Raw genomic sequence first — 20,428 nt, forward strand, 5'->3', positions numbered from 1 at the left:
CTCGTGTGAAAACAGACTCGGGTAAAGAAAATCCTGTGCTGTACTCTTTTGTGGAAGTGTGCGGTTTTGTTTCCTTTCTCAGACTCAGACAAAGCCTTTCCTCCATGCTTATTGGTTCTCATTATATGCATTTTAAAAAAGTATACAGAACAATATGTAATTTTGTTTTCTTCCTCGCAGTTGGATAGAAAAGTTTTGTATATGGCTCATCGGCTTATGATTAGAACAGTACTGCAGAATACGAATTTTCAGTAACAATCACGAGGCTCAAGGTCGGAGGAGAAGAGAGAGTATTCGGGGGGGGGGGGGGGGGGGGGGAGGAAGAGAGAGAGAGAGAGAGAGAGAGAGAGAGAGAGAGAGAGAGGGGGGGGCGGAGGAGGGTGTGCACACAGAGAGGAGGGGAAAGAAACAAGCATGTATATCCAATTTCCATACAAATTTAATAATAGCGAAGCATTGCCGGGTTTCATACTACCAACTAAATAACGAGAAAATTTTCGACACTCTTAAGCCTGAAAGCTATGTTTCAAAGAATCTTTTTCTTCTGTCTTAAAGTCCTTGGGTGGGGGGAGGCGTAGCGGCTCGTGTCTCCCTCCTCCAGGTTCACCACTGATTCAGGGTAAAGTTATGGATCGTGCATGAGACAGTATACTGCGGTTGAGAGAGCGCTTTTAAGCGTTAAGAGTGCAATTTTTAGCCGGTGAAGGTCCCCATCCGAATCGTCTTACGAGAGAGAACAGTCCACACCTAATGTCTGAACATCGCTCTGTGACAAATGTGCATAACAAGAAATAATAGACTACTTGGGTGGGGTCATCAGTATGCTGATAAGGGGAAAAAAATCGTTTGACCTGCAAGAAAACTTAGTTCTGCCTTCTTCACTAAAAGCTGATAGTAGAAAGGTCGAAACTTGCTGGGAGATGGAAACACAGTGCCATGCCGGTAGTTAAACCCGCAACCTTCGCCTTTCCGCACGCAGTTGCTTTACCTAAGAAAGACTCAAGCCAGCCTACAGACCTTTGCTTCTGTCAGTACCTCATCATCAACTTCACAGAAGTTGCTGGACTAGCACTCCTGGAGGAAAGGATATTGCAAACAAACATCTGTGACATCTTCGGGATTGTTTTCAGAATGAGTGTTTTTTAGGAGTAAGAAACTTCACTTCAGTGTGAAAAATTTGAGTAACAAGATTTTCAAAATGGTGAACGGCGTCGAAGGTCTTTCGTAATTTATGTGCGCGGTGACTTTGCGTTTCGGGGTAATTATTTAATATTATAAATTACAAGATGTACTACGAACTCATGCCTCCTAAACGTTTTGATCACACATTTAAATATGTACGTTTACTCTGTCAGTAGTAACCACGATATACCGATGAGTGCGTTGTAACGTTATAGAGATTGGTTTAATACATATTTAGTCTGCATTAAAAATAATCGTCCCACTACGATACAAAGATGGGCTGATATGACTTCGCTGTTTATAGAGCCTGAAACTAAATCCACGAGCCTAGATAAATTGGAAAAAGACTAATATTAACTGATTCTTCCGTCTCTGCATGGCGAAACCACTTTATAAATTATAAATGAAAAGCAGTAAACTGTTTATGTTCTGTGGTATGATTTACTTCGTTTTCAGCTTACAAGGCTATCATCAGTCTGTATACCGTAGAACACTGATGGCCAACCTGGTCGTTACTGCCCAGTAACGCTTGTTCCAGCTTTCATGTTGGACGGCAGGCGGTAAGGATTATACAAACATTTTCATCAGGTTTTCATAAAATTTTGACACAAAGTGTTTGCTAAGTAATTACGGTGGTGTTGTATGCTTTAACTTGCTGTAACTCTCCATTATAAATTTTGTTAAGTAAAGGTACGTCCCTACTTTATAGGTCGTCTTTACTGTGGAACCGGAGGACGGTTAGAAAATTTTACTACTTCGGAGATACAAAAGTGAACGATAGGTAAAAAAGGTTGATTACCCTGCAGTAGAACGTCCACAATTTAGTGCTTTTCATTTTTTATTTGGGAAAAAATTCGTGTAAACAATGCCTGGTGTTCGGTGCGTGTTATAGTACGGCTAATAAATGCTTGGTAGGGGAGAATACTAAACACTGCACCTTCTTTTTTTGAAAAAGAAAGGTTCATCCTGGTACTATTAGACGATAAAAGAAAACGTTAATGCGCTGCGCCTCGTTTCTTGGTAGTGCCTGCATCCACTTTTGAAGTGTGGGGTTGGGTTCAACCTTGCGTTGCGCGCCTAGATTTGGACTGGAAGCGCTTCTCCACCACGACTTCTTTTGCTTTTTGTTCCAGACGGAGATTTCCAAGAGACTGAACGCCATCATCGCGCAAATCCTGCCCTTCCTGTCACAAGAGGTGAGTACCATGCACGCTGCGCCGAGTGAAATATCCCGCGTCCAGAGCAACTGCAGCTAACGCAACGCAGTTAAATTTGCTCCCACCCCGTCACACTGATTGATTTTGTTTCGCTATACATTAGCTGCATTCGCAGTGCCTCTGCGTGACACAATTAAAATTACTCTCAAATTAATAGGTTTAAATCGTAGATTGTATACAGCTCTGCCGGGATTATGATTTACAATACATTTTCACTTTAAACTAATTATTCTTTTTGTTGGAAATTAGAAAATCAGTTTTGTTTGTATAATGTTACACAAAATGCCCTTTATCGCTTGTAACTGATTTACATTTCGCTGCAGATTTATTGCTAATTACCGACATTATATTATGCAGCACTTTTAAAAAAACTGATACTAACTCACGTCACGTGGAAATGTGCTTTGCACTTTTTTATCGTTCTGCGTTTATTAACGCTATTAGAGCACATTGGCTTTGAAATTATAATGGGAAAAAAGCAAAAAGCTGTAACTATATTTTTTTTTACAAGGAATGTTTGAGACGAGCTGTGTCTGTTATTTACACGGAAACTTGATTTGGGTTTAAGGAAGTTAAACGAGACATTACTACCAAATAAAAGTCCGTGCGAGCAAGTTCGGGAGTTCAGACTGCTTCACTGTGCACATTAGTATTCTTCTTTCCTCAGTAACCCACTTAGAATTACGGTGCCGTATCGGAGGTGAGAGTTTTGTTTCCTTAAAGATCTCCTTAATTACCAAATACAGATTTTCATAACCTGTCCTCAGCTGCGTAAGACATGATCGATTATGTAGATCTTTTTTATTTTCGTGCGGCACAATCAATTCAGACAATAACACCTAAATTAAAGAAAAGACATTTCATTCCACCTATAAAGGAAAACACAAGAAGTACCCAAGGAAAGAATAGCTGCTTCACAGCTTCCCATACCACTAGCCGCGCATCTGGACGGTACTGCGTTCGCGGCCATTAACGTTATTATTCTCGTACTTGCTTAAATCACTGTCGTCGAATAAAGATGATGAGTCTTTCACGAAGTCCTGTTAATTCTTTCTCCTGGATATTATTCTTTAATGATTCGCTGCCGAGGGCGTTGAAACAACTGATAATATTTTTTAAAGTTTTGCATTCTTGTTCCCATTGCCTTTCCTTTTTTCACTACCGGGATATTTGTGTAACTCATCAACCTTCATTTGACTGTCAACAAGCTTTGTATGTCTGACATTTTTATTTATACGCTACTTTTCTTTTCTCTGGTACTAATCATCTGTATTACCGTTCCAAGAAGTAAGGAGTGCTGTCGACAAGGGATCTCAGATCGATTCCATATTCCTAGATTTCCAGAAGGCTTTTGATACCGTTCCTCACAAGCGACTATTAATCAAATTGCGTGCACATGGAGTATCGTCTCAGTTGTGTGACTCGATTCGTGATTTCCTCGGAGAGAGGTCACAGTTCATAGTGATAGACGGTAAATCATCGTGCAGAACAGAAGTGATATCTGGCGTTCCGCAAGGTAGTGTCATAGGCCCTCTGCTGTTCCTGATTTACATAAATGATCTAGGTGATAATCTGAGCAGCCCCCTTAGACTGTTTGCAGATGGTGCTGTAATTTACCGTCTAGTAAAATCATCAGACGATCAATTCCAATTACAAAGTGATCTAGAGAGAATTTCTGTATGGTGCGAAAGTGGCAATTGGCAGTAAACAAAGAAAAGTGCGAGGTCATCCACTAAAGAAATCCGATAAATTTTGGGAATACGATAAATCGCACAAATCTAACGGCTGTCAATTCGACTGAATACCTAGGAATTACAATTACGAGCAACTTAAATTGGAAAGACCACATAGATAATATTGTGGGGAAGGCGAAACAAATACAGTGCTTTGTTGTCAGAACACTTAGAAGATGCGACAAACCCACTAAAGCGGCAGCCTACATTACACTTGTCCGTCCTCTGCTGGAATACTGCTGTGCGGTGTGGGATCTATACCAGCTAGGGTTGAGCGGAGGACACCGAAAAAGTGCAAAGAAGGGCAGCTCGTTTCGTGTTATCGCGCAATAGGGGTGAGAATGTCAGTGATATGATACGCGAGTTGGGGTGGCAGTCACTGAAACAAAGGCGAGATCTATTTTCGAAATTTCAATCGCCAACTTTCTCTTCCGAATGGGAAAATGTTTTGTTGACACCCACCTACGTAGGGAGAAATGATCATCATAATAAAATTAGAGAAATCAGAGCTCGAACGGAAAGATTTAGGTGTTCCTTTTTCCCACGCGCCATTCGAGAGTGGAATGGTATAGTAGTAGTAGGAAAATGGTTCGGTGAACCCTCTGCCAGGCACTTAAGTGTGAATTGCAGAGTAACCCTGTAGATGTAGAACGTAGGTGCAAGGCGTGTATTTTGTGTTAGTGCAGTGTGTAGTATGTACCAGTATTCTGCTTGACCTGTGGCCAAATACTCAGTGTTACTCTCGTTCATGACTCGATCACACACCCACGGACTTGTTTTCATAATATTAAAACGTTAATTCTTCTTTCCCGTAACGAATCTTCCAGACACAAAGACGTATGTGAGTATTTATGAACTGTGCGTTCGCAGGGGTGGGGGTGGGAGGCGGTGCGGTTGCACCTGTAGTGCATTTTACAGGTTAACGATTAACAACGGCTGCGCAGAGTTGATCCGGGAAGTTGAAAGTTGCCACGATGTGAGAACGCCGTACATGCTCAGAAAACGGTGGCATAACATACTTGTAAGTCGCGTCGAGTCGTGCCCTAGAAATGCGGCCGCTCTCGGTCTTTCCTGTCGAGGTAGTGCGTCGTGGAAACAGCGTCCTCGTTTTCTGCTTGATATATAGTAGAAACTACGTATACTCTCGCTGAGGAAGGAATTCCAGCATCCAGTCACTATTTATGACATCGAATGTATTACGCTTCACCAGTTCGGATTATTACATGAGACTAGCAGCATGTCTGATACTTGTCCTTGGTCAACATTGTGATCCGTAAGTCAAAATGTGTAATAATATGACTTTCAAATCGTTATCTTTGCTTAGTTCGATATTTTGCAATTCCTGATTACGTCCGTTAGAAAGGCGCAACCCCTTAGTCCACGTCGTGGGAGACGGGCAATGGCACGTAGTAGCGATGCCCTGTAGCTGTGAAGTACTTCGGGAAAAGAGAGGGTGAGGGGGGGGGGAGGGGGAAATCCCTTTGCTTTTAAGCTTGCAATATTTTCACATTTATTGGGAAATCATTAACGCTTTTATTACTTTGTAGACGTCTACTAATACACGAATAGTATCTTTTTATTTATTTAAAGTGGTCATGGTACGTGTCAGTCTATTTCTTAACAAATACATATCGTGAACGCAAAAGTTGCTACTAGTCGATTTAAATGTTGCTGTAACGCGACGAGGGGGGGGGGGGGGGGCAGTGATATTCACGTACCCTATTTTTACTTTGTATGAAAACTTTTGAAAGTCCTGGCTAAAGTTCTTTGCCAAGTCAGTTTTTCATTTAGTCAAGTTGGTTGATGACTTCATTTGCGTAGTCCTGCATTCTCACTCGTTTGCCTTTACTGGCTACGTGTAGCAATCACACCCTCTTGGTACAGTTGTGTACACTGACTTTTACTGCTGCGTCCTAGCTGCAAGAGAAGTACTTTTTCCCCTATGGAAACCTGAGGTAGGCACTTGTGAATGTCGAGCCTTTTCAACATGCGCGACAAGTGCTGCCAACTGTTGGGCATCACTACGGAAATGTCAGCAAGTCATAGCAGCAGTGCGCAGCATCCCGTAACCACCAGAATGCACGGATGTGGTTGGATTGGTTCGCTATATTCTGCTGTATAATTGAATATTGTTATTTTGCACCGTAATTATCGAATGATCATTTTACTGTTTATTATAATACATAATATTTCGTAATTAGTCCATAAAATGAAGCCAAGCGTACGATGTGTGTTTCGGAAACTGGTACATGTTTTTTTTTATAAACCTCGCATCTAAAATCATTAAAAAACTACTAAGAGCATTACCACTTAAATAAAAAGTTTTGCTTTCTCCAGAAAAGATTAAAGTCTGACAGGTTTAAGACAGCTGCAGCCGTGGTCTCGCAGCGGTGCGGTAGCGCGGCCCGCTATCCGCAGAGGCCGTGCTTCGTGTGCTGACGCCAGCCGCCTGAGAAGCACTTTGTCGCAGACGGGGGAGAACAGTACAAAAAGCGTGTGTCCGGCAGAGGTGCACTCGTGTGCCCGCCGCTGTTTACCCGTCCTGGCTTTTGTGCCGCAGCTGCCGTGTCGCATTAGGCGGCGGCGAGTCCGCGTCGGTAAAAGGCCGCACCCGCTCTGTACCCGACGACTTGGCTCTGTGTACGCGTCCCGGTGCCGTGCACCTATGGCGGTTGCTGTATGGAGCTCCCACGACCACACTCCAGCCGGCTGCCTACTCTACTAACTACCGTCGCTGGTGTATAAGCGCTACGCCTGGCCACTTTTTCAGCTTCTGAATATCTCTAAAAAAAATTAAAATATTCGGAAAACTATCGCTCTCACTTCTTGCCGTAATACTTCTCGTGTTTGCTTTATGCTGTCTCTGCTGAACTCTAAAGTACCTAACAACCCCCACCATACTTAAAATAACAAGCAAGAATAAAAGTGTAATTGCTGCACGTTTCACTCGTAGCAATTTAAGCTGTGCTCTTAGGTTCCTGCCGAATCACACCCTCTGAAATCGCTACGTGTTAGCAAAAACGACCAGATATTTGCGACAAGCTAGAATAAAAACGTCATTGCCGGTCGTTTCACTCGCAGCAATTTCATCTTTCGTTTCTAAATCACTCTAAAGTTTTACAATGGAAGCCGGCCGGAGTGTCCGAGCGGTTCTAGGCCCTTCAGTCTGGAACCGCGCGACCGCTACGGTCGCAGGTTCGAATCTTGCCTCGGGCACGGATGTCTGTGTCGTCCTTAGGTTAGTTAGGTTTAAGTAATTCCAAGTTCTAGGGGACTGATGACCTCAGATGTTAGCTCCCATAGTGCTCAGAGCCATTAGAACCATTAGAATGGAAGAAGCTCATTTATGAGAGACAGCACTTTCTTATATGTAAATAACATCGACTGTTGCAGACCGTACTTCTAGCACGTTAATAAGACTTTCAGAACCTGTTACAAATGCGAAGACGAAGAAAAAAAATTAGCATGTAATAGCATATGAACATACTTTCTTCAACGCCACAATTCAGTCTAACCACACCACCACACCGAGCACATACAACTCAAGATCTTTCATCCATTTTAGGATCTCCTGTACACTTTTACCCACATTTAATTAGAACAAATCGTAAGAAGAGTGACGTATTTATGATAAATCTTCAATGTACTGTTGTCTTGAAACGGCGTACTGCCATAACACACAAGTTATAAAATGAAAACAATGAAATACGACGAAATCCAGTATGGCGTCTGCAAAGTTGTTCATCGACTTCGGCAGCAGCTTCGAGTAGCAAGTCGTTTTGACGTCAGTTCCGTGCTAGGTTCGAGCAGCACTAGCTTCCGCCTACAGACAGGGCAGTAGACTGACGCGGTACCCGGCGCCTAGCCCACTCTGCATCGCCCCCCATCCACCCACCGCACTGCCTGTAGCCTACTCCATCACAGTAATCTGCGGTGCTCCGAAATGGCCAATGCGTAGCTACTAGGAAACATTTCTCCTGTTTAATTACCTCAGCTTCCTCACGTTTCTGTCAGCTTTCGTGGCATCACGTGAATTTCTACTCGCCGCCAAAATGTGTGTGTCCTCGGCCCTCTAGACAAAGGGCCGGATCGCTCAGAAGACTATGAAACATATATCAGAGGACCTCGATCAATTTGCAGCACCACTGCACAAATAAAAAATGAATTTATTGCGGAGTTAATTACGTTCTCTGTGTTAATTTTTTGTCCAGCTAAAGCAAGTAATATATTTAGATAATGCATATTTGGTAAAAAAACTGGTCGTAGATGTTGGTAACTTTTTTGCAGAAATTTCACACAAAACGAAAGAAATTATTTGCAAATGTATGTTAAAGTACCACGTTAGTGTTCTTTGACACTGGGAAGGATAAAATTACTGATTTTATAATTTCTTCCTCCACTGTACCTGCTAAATGGATTTTACTCGTGGTTGCTGGACAAATGTACCTTTCTTTTGCTCCTGTTTCTCTCAACTCCATTGTCTCAACGGAATACATCGGAAGCATATTAATTACGATGTCCGCACTCGCGGTACGCGTATTTAGGGCCACAGGCGTGACGAATTATTGCACACAAACCCTGAGTCCTGTACATGGCGTTGGATCGCCCACGCTGTTTGATCGCTCTTTCTTTCTCCTTCGCGTAGCCCGTCGGTGGGCATTGTGTGTTTAATGACAGGGGACTTTGCTGGTGCCGTCGTTGGTTGTTGTCCTCATTTCGAGGCTTTCTTTGAGTCGCGCAAGTGCTTCGGTGACTCGGCGGCGTCGCGAGGGACCCGGCCCATCTTGCGGCGGGTTTTCATCACATCGGCGGCGCACTCGCTTGTCTGCCTTTGTGCCGGCCCTCTGTCGCACTATTGCCATTGTTTTTTGGTTCGCAGTTAGCGGTGTGCCCATTCATTACGGCCGCCCTTCCCCCTGAGACCATTAACTGTTGATTACAGCTTCTGCCATCGCCGTATTGTTCACTCACTTTGCGTCTCGGGCAGAACGGGGCTGAGCATACCGCGTTGCAGCCTATTTACGTAATTCTCTCTTCCCGCGGAAGAGGAGGAAGATTTTTAATGGTGCGACTTTTTTGTCGCCGCGTCTCGCCGACAAACGGCGCCGCATTCAGCCGCCTGGTGCTGTCGCTTTGTCTCCGCCATTCGCGTCCCACGCCTCGCAGACTTCCAGAAATTCCCGCCGCATTAGTGTCGGAGAGCGTCTTCCGCATTCGAGGTATTCACAGGCGGCTCTTCGGCTGCGTTGGAGCCGGACCGCCGCCACCTGCTTCCAGGACTCGACCCCATCACAGATTTCTTCAGCTCTTCTATTTTAAAACCTAATAACTTACAACATGCCAGGTAGTTCCATGGTCCATCGTAGCTCAGACAGATTAGATTATGGCATCGCCACCGACACTTTAATTCACTCGGGCGCATTACACGTAGACACGCCCCGTGAGGCGCTGTGTCGAGGAATGAGTGCGCTCCGGAAGCGCGAAGCGGGCTCCAGTTCACGGAAGAGCTCCTGCTATGGTCTTGCCGTAACACGATTTCCCAAGGACTTCACTCAGTGGAACAGGGGTCAAAATAAGCGAACACCTGTCTCGACTTAGCCGTAGACACTGGACCGTTTGTGGTAAAACGACGGTCCAAGTTTCAGGTGTATTTCAGAGGTACTTCGTATGTCTTTCGCCACGTAATATCCTCAGACGAAATGGTGGCACAGTGGTTAGCGTCGCGGCTTGTCGTCGTCGTCGTCGTCGTCGTCGTCGTCGTCGTCTTCAGTCCTGAGACTGGTTTGATGCAGCTCTCCATACTACTGTATCCTGTGCGAGCTACTTCATCTCCCAGTACGTATTGCAGCCTACATCCATACAGTAAAGCTGAATGCCCTCGGGGAAAATTACGGCTGTAGTTTCCGCTCGCTTTCAGCCGTTTGCAGTACCAGCACAGCAAGGCCGTTTTGGTTAGTGTTACAAGGCCAGATCAGTTAATCATCCAGACTGTTGCCCTTGCAACTACTGAAAAGGCTGCTGCCCCCTCTTCAGGAACGACACGTTTGTCTGGCCTCTCAACAGACACCCCTCCGTTGTGGTTGCACCTACGGTACGGCTATCTGTATCGCTGAGGCACGCAAGCCTCCCCACCAACGGCAAGGTCCGCGGTTCATGGGGGGGAGGGGGCGTGTTCGATAACAGATTATTATTATTACTGTCGATGTTTTCACGACATAAAATATACTTTTCCTACTACTATACCTGAAGTAACTGCTCTTTGAACTGAACCGTCGTGCAGTGCTGAGACACTGGGCTCGCATTTGGGAGAGTGGCGGTTAAAATCCCCGTCCGCCCTCAAGTTCTATCTTTTCTGCGATTTCCCAAACTGTTTAAGGCGACTGCTCGGATGGCTCCCTTCAATGGGCGCGACCGATTTTCTTCTTTCATCCTTCTGCAATCAGAGCTCATGCTCGGTTTCTGATGACCTCGTCATCGACGCGACGTTAAATCCTAAAATTCATTCGTTTCTCCCTTCCTCTTCGAATTAATATTGCGTTTGGGATCTGTCTCTATACAAATGTGTCAACTACTGGAGGAATAATTCTTGAATATCGCGCCGTATTAATGTGTCAGAGGGGCACGATATTTAGTCATCAAATCGAGACGCCATTGTCATGTGCTCTGACGTCAAAGACAACACAATAAGCCATCAGTACAACTGGTCGCCGAGGAGGAAAAAGAGACCATCGCAGTAGATCACACCACCTGATGTTGGCGTCTCGATTTGACGTCGATACATCTTGTCACTCTGGCGGCCGTCACACCTGTAGAATTTTTCCTGGACTGCCGCCGGAAAAGACTTCGCTCTAAAGTTTCCACCGATGTTCGTACTACTTCGCACCTTTAAACCACAATAAACAAACGAAAACCCGCTATTACTGCTAATTCATAGAGCCAGTTGTACAGTTGCCCTAAAATTAAGTTAGCAGTCTTCGGAGATGCCAAAAGCCTACTGTGCCTCTCCGGATGTATTGCGTTAAAGTTATGAGGCTGTCTGTATTCGATTAATTTGTTCATGTAGGATACCTTTATTAGAACTAAAGATGACAACCAGATGTGTTATTTGGTAAAGCAACAGTATGGTGTTTCCTTCCCAATTAACTAAACTAGTAGTCTGCAAAAAGTAATAAACTCTGAACCAGCTGGCTTCGTATAGTAGGAAAATGTATTAATTCCTACAAAGAAAAGTACAATGTACATAAATATAATGACAATGTTAATACTTCTGTTAGCCTCTGAGGCAGTATTTTGCCGTTTTTCTTGTAGACATTGCTTCAGGGCAGCCTCACTTCGTGTTTCGTGTTTCCTGGCCATTCTTTCAAGCACACTCCAAAGAGGTTCAACTGGTTTAGGGTCTGCGCTATGTACTGCAAACATGATACCAGGCGAACAGTTTTCGCTATATGTGTAGGGCCATTGTCTTGTTGAAAATAGCAGTATGTGCGTAAACCCAAGCTATCGACACTTTCTTGCAGATAATCCTGTACTATATTTAAATACTCGAATGTATTATGTTACCTTCAACAAAAACAAGTTGTCCAACACCAGATGTAGCCATTCATCCTCATACCATAATTCCTCGACCACCGTGCGTTACTGCGTGTTGCATGTGTTTGGGATTCAGCTCAGTATATGGTTATCTCCACATCTACATTCTGCCATAATTTAGAAATTTATTAAATTTACTTTCATCTGTGGACGGTGTCGTGTCCCATAAACTTGTGTTATTGCTTTTATGCTCTCTAGCAAGTTAAAGTCTCAATTTCATGCTCTTCTTGCTGATATATGGTCTTCTAGCTACCCTAGCTACATGATGTGCATTTCTTAATAAGGAACATCCGATGGTGTGATTTTCTCCCTGAACTGTTCGTTAAAATGTGCAGGCAATGCACAGTTTTCAAATTTACAATCTTTTTTGACCATCCTTATTAATATATTTCGTTCCCATTGCGTTATCTTCTGTGGTCGACCTCTTCTTTTGGTACTAATGAGAGTATTTCTTTCTCTAAATCGCGGTATTGCGGACTGCGCAGTCGCCCGGTTCTTCCAATAATGTCAGTTATTAACTATTTCTGAAAATGATTTAGGCTATTCATTTTAGGAGATAACTATTTGTCTTTCCTCTACAGTTATTTTCTTCGATTTGCGGCCCATTTAGTTGTTCCACGGCGTTCACCGTCTATCAGAACTAATATTCACGAGGCGCAGCTCTGCACTGAACGCGGTTCATTAGTCGTTTCTACGCTTACAGTTCGGGTGGTGTGCGTATAATTTTTTCCGCACTGTGTGAAGCCAGCTGGTACAGAATTTTTATTTACTTTCTGCAGAACGTTAATTTAGTTGATCTCTGTATATAAAGGGCAGTGTACCGACTGACCGATTCACTCACCGACCATCGCTCAGTCCAAACCACGAGGGACAGAAACTTGAAATTTGCAGAGGGTGGTGATGTTATACTGTAGGCGTCGTTCCAGAAGAGAGATTTTGAAATTCCATCCCGAAGGGAGTGAAATAGGGGATGAAAGATTTTATGAACATGTTTAATTATCAATGTACTTTTAAAAGTAAATCTATGAAAATTTGAATTAGGCTTCTAGATTGGAAATAAGAAATAGATATTTCACTGTTTTTGGTAATGAAACCTCCGTGGTAGTGAAAAAGGGGGTCAAATGTTCATGCAAATATTTGATTATGGTAGTATGTTTGAAGTTAAATTATGAAAATTTGTATTTGATTCTCTCTTAGAAATTAAAACAAAAAAATTCGATTAACTGTGTCTGGAGACTCAACTCCTAAGTGGTTTTCAAAGGCATGTCTACGGCAATTTGAATTTGGCTTCTCTGTTAGAAATAAAATTACGTATTTCACTGTTGTTGGAAATGCAACCCCTATGGGTGCGAAATAGGGGATGAGAAATTTTAAGGAAATGTTTCATTATATTAAAAAGATTTAAAGCTGAACCTGTGAAAACTGGTATTTTACTTTACGGTTAGACAGAAGGAAATTTGTGCTAGGCGATGAAAGTTTCACCACAAGAACGCAAAAGGCACGATCTACAAAAACTTTGGACTCGAGCTACCAGAATCACCTTTTGGTCTGAAGTAAACTTGGGAATATCGTGCTTCGGTAAAAATTAGTGTGAAAATGTTAGAGGGTGGTGTAATTTGTAAATAACGTAAAAACTGGATTAAGGAAAAACAAGAAAAAGAATGTGCAGACTAAAGTCCAAGAGTACGTGAGCGAAGCAGTTGGCGCTAAGCTAGTCCTTTGACAAGTACAGATTAGGAAGGAACCCCGATACTGTTGGTTTACCAAATAACAGCTCTGGTTATCTTACCTCCTAATAAATATATTCTATAGGGACCGAGGTGTGTGAATACTTTCATCCGTCACTGTAGCGAGAGCAGGCAGAGATGCAGCGCAACTGAACCAGTGGGCAGTGGCACTTTCACTGTAGCAGATGTGTGTCAAGATGGTGTGCCTGACTACGGAAGCCGCGAACGTCCGTACCCTATTTGCGAGAAGAAGCGGCGCAGCGGCGACAAGCAGAGAGCAAACAGTTGGGCAGGTGGCCCCCCTCTGGCCGCGGTACGCTGCCCGCTCCCACGCGGGAACTCGTCGGCATTCGTCTCAATTACGGCGCCTCTCGGCCCGCTGACGGCTCCATTAAACAACGAGTCGGCGGACCGCTATTCGTAATCTCGGCTGCTCGCAGCCGGCGCTGATTGCACGCTGGTGCGCGCCGCGTCACCCTGCGAGCCGCCGCAGTTGCTGTGCCAGGCTGATTAGCGGCACAGTGGGCAGTGCGAGTGACGCGTCGTCGTCAACAGTACCACTCCACTGTGGCGACTGACGTCAGCATCTGTGATCGAAATGTGCCATACGGCTTGGAAGAGAAATGCAAACCACAGTTCAGTAAGATAGAAACGCCCTCGACAGATGACGAGGGCAGAGCTCCACTTTCCCCCAACTGTTTTTGTTTCTGGAATTAGCTGTACGTCGTCGTGGCTCAAAAAATGGTTCAAATGGCTCTGAGCACTATGCGATTTAACTTCTGAAGTCATCAGTCCCCTAGGACTTAGAACTAATTAAACCTAACTAACCTAAGGACATCACACACATCCGTGTCCGAGGCAGGATTCGAACCTGCGACCGTAGCGGTCGCGCGGTTCCAGACTGAAGCGCCTAGAACCGCTCGGCCACACAGGCCGGCAAGGAAGTGGTAAACAGCACCATCTGCGTATCAACTGAATCGATAGGACCCACCTATCGGCGCCCCAAATACTATTGTCGAAGTATGTATTAAAATAAACACACAGTAATCCTTTGCTCCCGTTCCGCCAACTGTCCGAAGGTGTGGAAATGGGTTGCGCTTGCCGACGATTTTGATCTCACCGAACCATGGCCAATACAGAAACGGCCCTGGGCTGTACACCAAAAAAAATATTAACCAATGTCAACGAGATACGAGTATACAACGGCAGATGTGTTGTTCCGTACTACCGATGGAAAAAGCCAACTTCGGTAGAATGTCAACATGGTGACAGCAGACGATTCACCACGTTACTGTACAAGGCTATTTACGCTTTTTAGCTATCTGACTTCTTTATTGTGACCCAGGATGAAATACATTGTATAAAAAATGACAGCTTGTTATTCTTGCGATTTATGCTCTTCTGTTGTTCTCGACTTCTATGCCTTTTTAGGCTGTTAATAGTATCTTAAGTATTTGACTATAGTAATTGGCTGTGTTGCTAAATAAATACGAAGATAATGCACTGCTTCATTGTTACGTACGGACTGATTATCTGCCCACATTCTTAGTGAGTACTTACAGTATGCGTTTACCATGATGTTTTGTCGATGGCAAAATTTTTCCATGTTGCAACACGATTTCATCATGAATTATTAATGCGCTAACATAACACGTGTCTACATGTCTATAACTAACAGATTTTTCGCATGCACAAAACAAGACAGCACGCTTCCACGAACAAGTCTCGCCAATTGCGTTGTTCCTGGCTTACGCCATACATCTCTGAAGGACGTACTTTGCCCACAAGACAAGACTCTTCCAGGAGTGCTAGTTCTGCGAGGTTCGCAGGAGAGCTTCTGTTAAGTTTGGAAGGTAGGAGACGAGGTACTGGCAGAATTAAAGCTGTGAGGGCGGGCCGTGAGTCGTGCTTGGGTAGCTCAGTTGGTAGAGCACTTGCCCGCGAAAAGCAAAGGTCCCGAGTTCGAGTCTCGGTCCGACACACAGTTTTAATCTGCCAGGAAGTTTCGAGACAAGAGATGTTCGTGAGCGGCAGTGCACGCGTCAGTACGAATCTACGAAGGCTCCCGATGATGCCTAGGTCCATTCGAACAGGCGCACCGAGCCATGTAGTGCAATGACACAAATGGTGCAGGCAGCCTGGCCGTCGACGAGTCCAAAGTACGCTGGTCCAGCCAGTCGCGTCACGGTAGCGAGCATGGCCCGATCGGTTGATGAACACACCGCACCAACACATCGGTGTTGATAAAAAGTGTCAACTGTTTCAAGGGCACTCAGCACGTGGCCTCGTCTGTGTTACGTAAGTTTACGGTGGCACCTCTAGCAACAACTCAATTCTCCGTGAACAAACCGTTGCGATAAGGTTACATGCTACATTTTGTACAACGCCGGAGCTTCACAACCATCACACTAAAGGACATAAACTGACGGAAAAACAATCGCAGCACTCAGGAGTAGTTGCACGACTGTGACGAAAGTTGGTAGGCATGTTTTTACATCTGAAAGATGACGATTCATATTTCGCGCCAGTTGCATAAAAGTGGCGTTAGTAGCGCTTCTATGAGGATGCGGATCGGGTTAGCTTTAAATACACGCTGTAACGGTCGCGTGCCATAGTTACGTTTGAGACTGGACGTGGTGAGGGGTGTTCGTCGGGACTGCTTTTAAGGTGACAAAGACACCATTAAGACCACCTCACAGAGTGGGAACGAGGTCGTGTAAATGGGCTGCGAGAAGCTGGATGTTTCTTCTGCGGTGTTACAGGAAGACTTGGCAGAAATGGATCCGCCGAACATAGTTCGTGGCGGCGATGGTCGCAGGCATGTACGGTGGCAACAATACCGGGCTCTGGAGGGCCACTTGACACCAGAGAGGCACAGGACCACCGTGTTCGGCTGCACGACTCCGTCTCAGTGACGCGTCGAACAAATCGGCTACTTGGAGGACAGCTCCGTGCCGTACGCCCCGTAGCGTGCATTGCACCGACCCCAGACCACCGCCATTTGCGACTTAAGTGCTGTCAAGCCAGAGCTCATTGGACGGCAGTATGGAGGTCTGCTGGTTTTTTATATGAAACCTGGGTTCGGCCTCGGTGCCAGTGATTGCCGTGTGTTCATTAGGGGGAGGTCAGTTGAAAGCCTGCAGCTATCTTGTCTCTGTACCACACACACTTGATCTACAGCTGGAGTTACGGCCTGGGGTGCGATTTCATAGGACAGCGGGAGCCCTCTGGAGGTAATCCCACGCAACCTCAGTCTGTTGTTATGACTGGTTGTGCTGCCATTCGTGAACAGTATGCCAGAGGGTGTTTTCCGACAGGATAATGCTCGTCCACATAGCGCTGTTGTAACCGATCGTGCTGCACGGTGTGTCGGTATGTTGCGTTGACCTGCTCGATCACCAGATCTGTGTCCAATCGGGCGGACAACTGCAGCGTCATCCACAACCAGCGTTAACCGTCCCTATATCGACCGACCGAGAGTAACAGGCACCGAACTCTGACACAATGCATGCACGTTTGTGAGCTTACATTCAACATTCTGATGTATAAGCATTTCACATTTGCAGTGGTTTCCCTCGCTCTTACATTAATCTGTGATCTTGCAGTGTTAATCACGTAAATAGGTTACCTGACAAATGTACTCCCCAAATTTCAGTAATCTGTATTAATTTTTGGTGTTGCGATTTTTTTATCCGTCTATATTAATAGAAGTAATTTGCCTTATTTTGATGATCGGAATCCAGCATCCCCCACCTTTCCTCCTCCTGCACTGCAGTTATTTTGTCTAGAGATTTACGGGACCTACTTTGAGATTACTTTTTACGCTGAGAAGACTAGAGATGGTGATATTTTGTGGTTTTGTGTTGCAGCATCAACAACAGGTGGCGACGGCGGTGGAGCGAGCTAAGCAGGTCACCATGACTGAACTGAACGCCGTCGTAGGGGTGAGTCGAGTCCGTCTTTCACACTAGGATACACCCCCCCCCCCCCCTCACTCTCTCTGTGTGTGTCTCTGTGTGTCCACGCACTTCAGGCGTCACTTCTCTTGAACGTGATTCCTTATTTTCTTCTAACACCTCTCTTCGCAAACAAACAAAAAACATTAACAGTAAATCCCTTTGAAAAACTGATTGTTGCTGAAATGTTTAGATGTATTTTATTTTAATTTCACTGCTATTATTTCCCAAATAATTGTAATAATTAACATTTATACCTCATATAAGACGCACTTGAGCACTGTACTTTTCGTATTTTATTCCAGTTTCTTCCATATTCAGTCATAAATGGACTAGTTAACATTAGCGAAACCTATGGTTATAATGTTGTATACAGTGTACTATTGTCAGTCAAGGTATTTTGGTCTTCATTTATTGTTATAGGTTCGTGGATACATTGCTAGCTGGGATTGTGAGGCGTGTGTAGTGGTAAATGAATCTACACGGATAAGCAGTTCCACATTTAGAATACATCCACGGCATGTTTTTGAATTTCATGTTCAAACAGTACGTAGCTTATAATCCGAGAGGATCGTCCGTAAGAGAAAACATTGTGAACTTGTCGCGATTTGTTGTGGATCGGTTCCATACCGCGTGGCAGCCGTACGACTGTTGGTTGCATAGCAAGTAGAGCTGTGAAACTACCGTAGGCTACTGTAGACTGTCATAAGTAAGAGTAGATTACGCTAGTTTTCCTAGTAGCCTCGGTCATTTGAGATAGTAACGTTTGGTGTGTACGCGCACGCGATCAGTGTCGTGTTAGATTCCCCTAGAAACCGGAAGCGGTGAACCTTCTAGAAACCGACCGAGGATGTGCAGGGTATTTCGCACTTTTGTGGAGAGGACTTACTAGATCAAGTTTTACATAGGAATCCATGTCCGGAAATAGTCATCCAACGACCCTGCACAGCGTCGAAGTTACAGGCGCTGGCCCCTGTAAATGTATGCATGTATACAGACAGGGTGATCACGTGGTGGTGATACAAACTGTCTGAGGTGATGGAGAGGGGGTAGAGGGGTCCCTTTACTGGAAACACTCGAGTTGAATGTTGTAACCGAAAGTCGTTCTGATACCCCTGACTGTATAATACAGGTACTGGTACTGTTCTTGCTAAAACTGTAGGGTAGGCAACTTTCAGAGATGGTAGTATGGACCAAAACAAGGAAAAAAGTTCAGCAAACACGGGCACTAAACTGCTGCGAGCATTTGTCCATCTCTGCTTCTGTGAAACACATCTCCTCTATTAAACAAATGCCCGTAGCGCTTAAGGTATGCCATCTTAGAGTCCATGTTTATTGGACATTTTTCCCTTGCTTTGGTCCATTCTACCACCTCTGAGGGTTGCCTACCAGTACACGTATTCCACTGTGAGAGTTACCGGAACGGTTTTCGCTTATAACATTCGACTCATTCAGATTTATTCCAGTCCATCATCCCTGAAAGTACCGTACCGGTGTGTAACGTAGTTGGAAGACTTTTCCGGACATGAATTCCTACGTAAAACTTGATCTACCAAGTCCCCTCTGGAAGTGTGTCATGTGAATTGTGAAACACCTTGTATAAAGGGCCGCGTAACTTATGGAACATAACTGTTGCAAATACTAATCCTCCTGTCTGTCACTGTAAAATAAACATTATTTATAGCAAAATTGAAATTATCAATGTTTAGTTCAGGTTTCATTTTAAAACTGATTTGTAACGTGAAACATAGGGATGTTGTAATAAAAATATAAAATAATACAGATTTATCATATTCTGTTAGGAAACGCAATCCCTAAAAAAGTAAAATTATATAAAAAAGCAAAACAAAAACTTAGCAAACACAGCTTAGATACTTCATCGAGCTTATATAAAACATGTTTGTGTTATTCATAAACAACTTGACACTTATTGATAATAACGGTAAACTTTCGCCTTTGATCCTGATGAAGGACGTTCCACTGTTTTAGGTTTCTAGGTGTAAACCGTGCTAGTTGCAGCAAAAGTAGTAGCTTTCGTTGCATAAAAACGGAGAAGCTACGCTATCAACTAATTTTTATTACCCACAAAATGCAATTTATACTGGCAAAAATATGAAATGCGCAATGGACTAACACTGGACGATGTGAGGTTCTGATTACGTGTAAAACAAAGAACAAAGAGAAGGCGTTTGCGTTTTTTTTTTTCTTCCTGCAAATACTAGCAGTAGTACAGGTAATCCTGCATTTACTTCGTCATTTTTTATGTATAGGTATAAACTACCAACCGTAGTTTTGGTAGAGCGTAACTTTAGTGGCAAGTGAATTACTTTCAGTTTAATGTTTATTCCTTGCTGTATACAAACAGACGTTTTGAGTAATTTCAATCACTCTGTGCGATTCTTCCCTTCATAACTACTCAGGTTTCACTCTGTTACATACTCGGGCATGGCTTGTTCTGCGACTTGGATTTCCCGATGAAGTACTTTCCCGGATCAACTTTTTTTTCCCTCATGCACGAAGTCCAGTAGGCAGTTGTGGTACTACTTCTGAATTGATCAGTCGACGCACCACCGTTACTTACAAGGGGAAACCACGACGTTGGGATCACACCTTTACTAGGCCATTAAAACAACATAACGTGCAAATAGTAAGCTGCACTACTCTGACAATTCCGAGAAAATCGCAAGAGAAGTTTTACGCGTTCATTAAGTAACAGATATATCTGTTCGTAGGGTGGTTAGTTGTTCCCGCTCACCCTTAATTTTTTAATCCATTTTTTCATCACTGGTCATATTATTCAATTTATGACATTTGGGAGGTAACATAATAAAGAAACACGTGTATTTGCATGAAGTTGTAGTGAATTTCGTATTATTTGACTGCTTACTATTTTTGATTAAATTTAATCGTGAGAACAAACATATTAATAACTCTCGGCAAGTAAATGAAGTAATGCGTATAGTTTTCATGAAAATGTGTGCCTGTCGTGATGTACGAACTCCCTTACGCATGCAATCTGGTAA

The 20,428-nt window shown here is 44.0% G+C and overlaps 1 protein-coding gene across 2 annotated transcripts in view; it reads left to right on the plus strand.

The window, feature by feature from the left end:
- LOC124622635 (transducin-like enhancer protein 4) overlaps positions 1 to 20,428 on the plus strand; it is a 461,107-nt gene that overhangs the window by 219,125 nt on the left and 221,554 nt on the right. For both annotated transcript variants that reach the window (XM_047148412.1, XM_047148413.1), the window contains exons 5-6: positions 2,316 to 2,378; positions 17,319 to 17,393. In XM_047148412.1, the coding sequence (XP_047004368.1) occupies positions 2,316 to 2,378; positions 17,319 to 17,393 (138 nt within the window). The remainder of the gene's footprint in view (positions 1 to 2,315; positions 2,379 to 17,318; positions 17,394 to 20,428) is intronic.

Source organism: Schistocerca americana, chromosome 7 (genome assembly GCF_021461395.2).
Source record: "Schistocerca americana isolate TAMUIC-IGC-003095 chromosome 7, iqSchAmer2.1, whole genome shotgun sequence".
Classification (NCBI taxonomy): domain Eukaryota; kingdom Metazoa; phylum Arthropoda; class Insecta; order Orthoptera; family Acrididae; genus Schistocerca; species Schistocerca americana.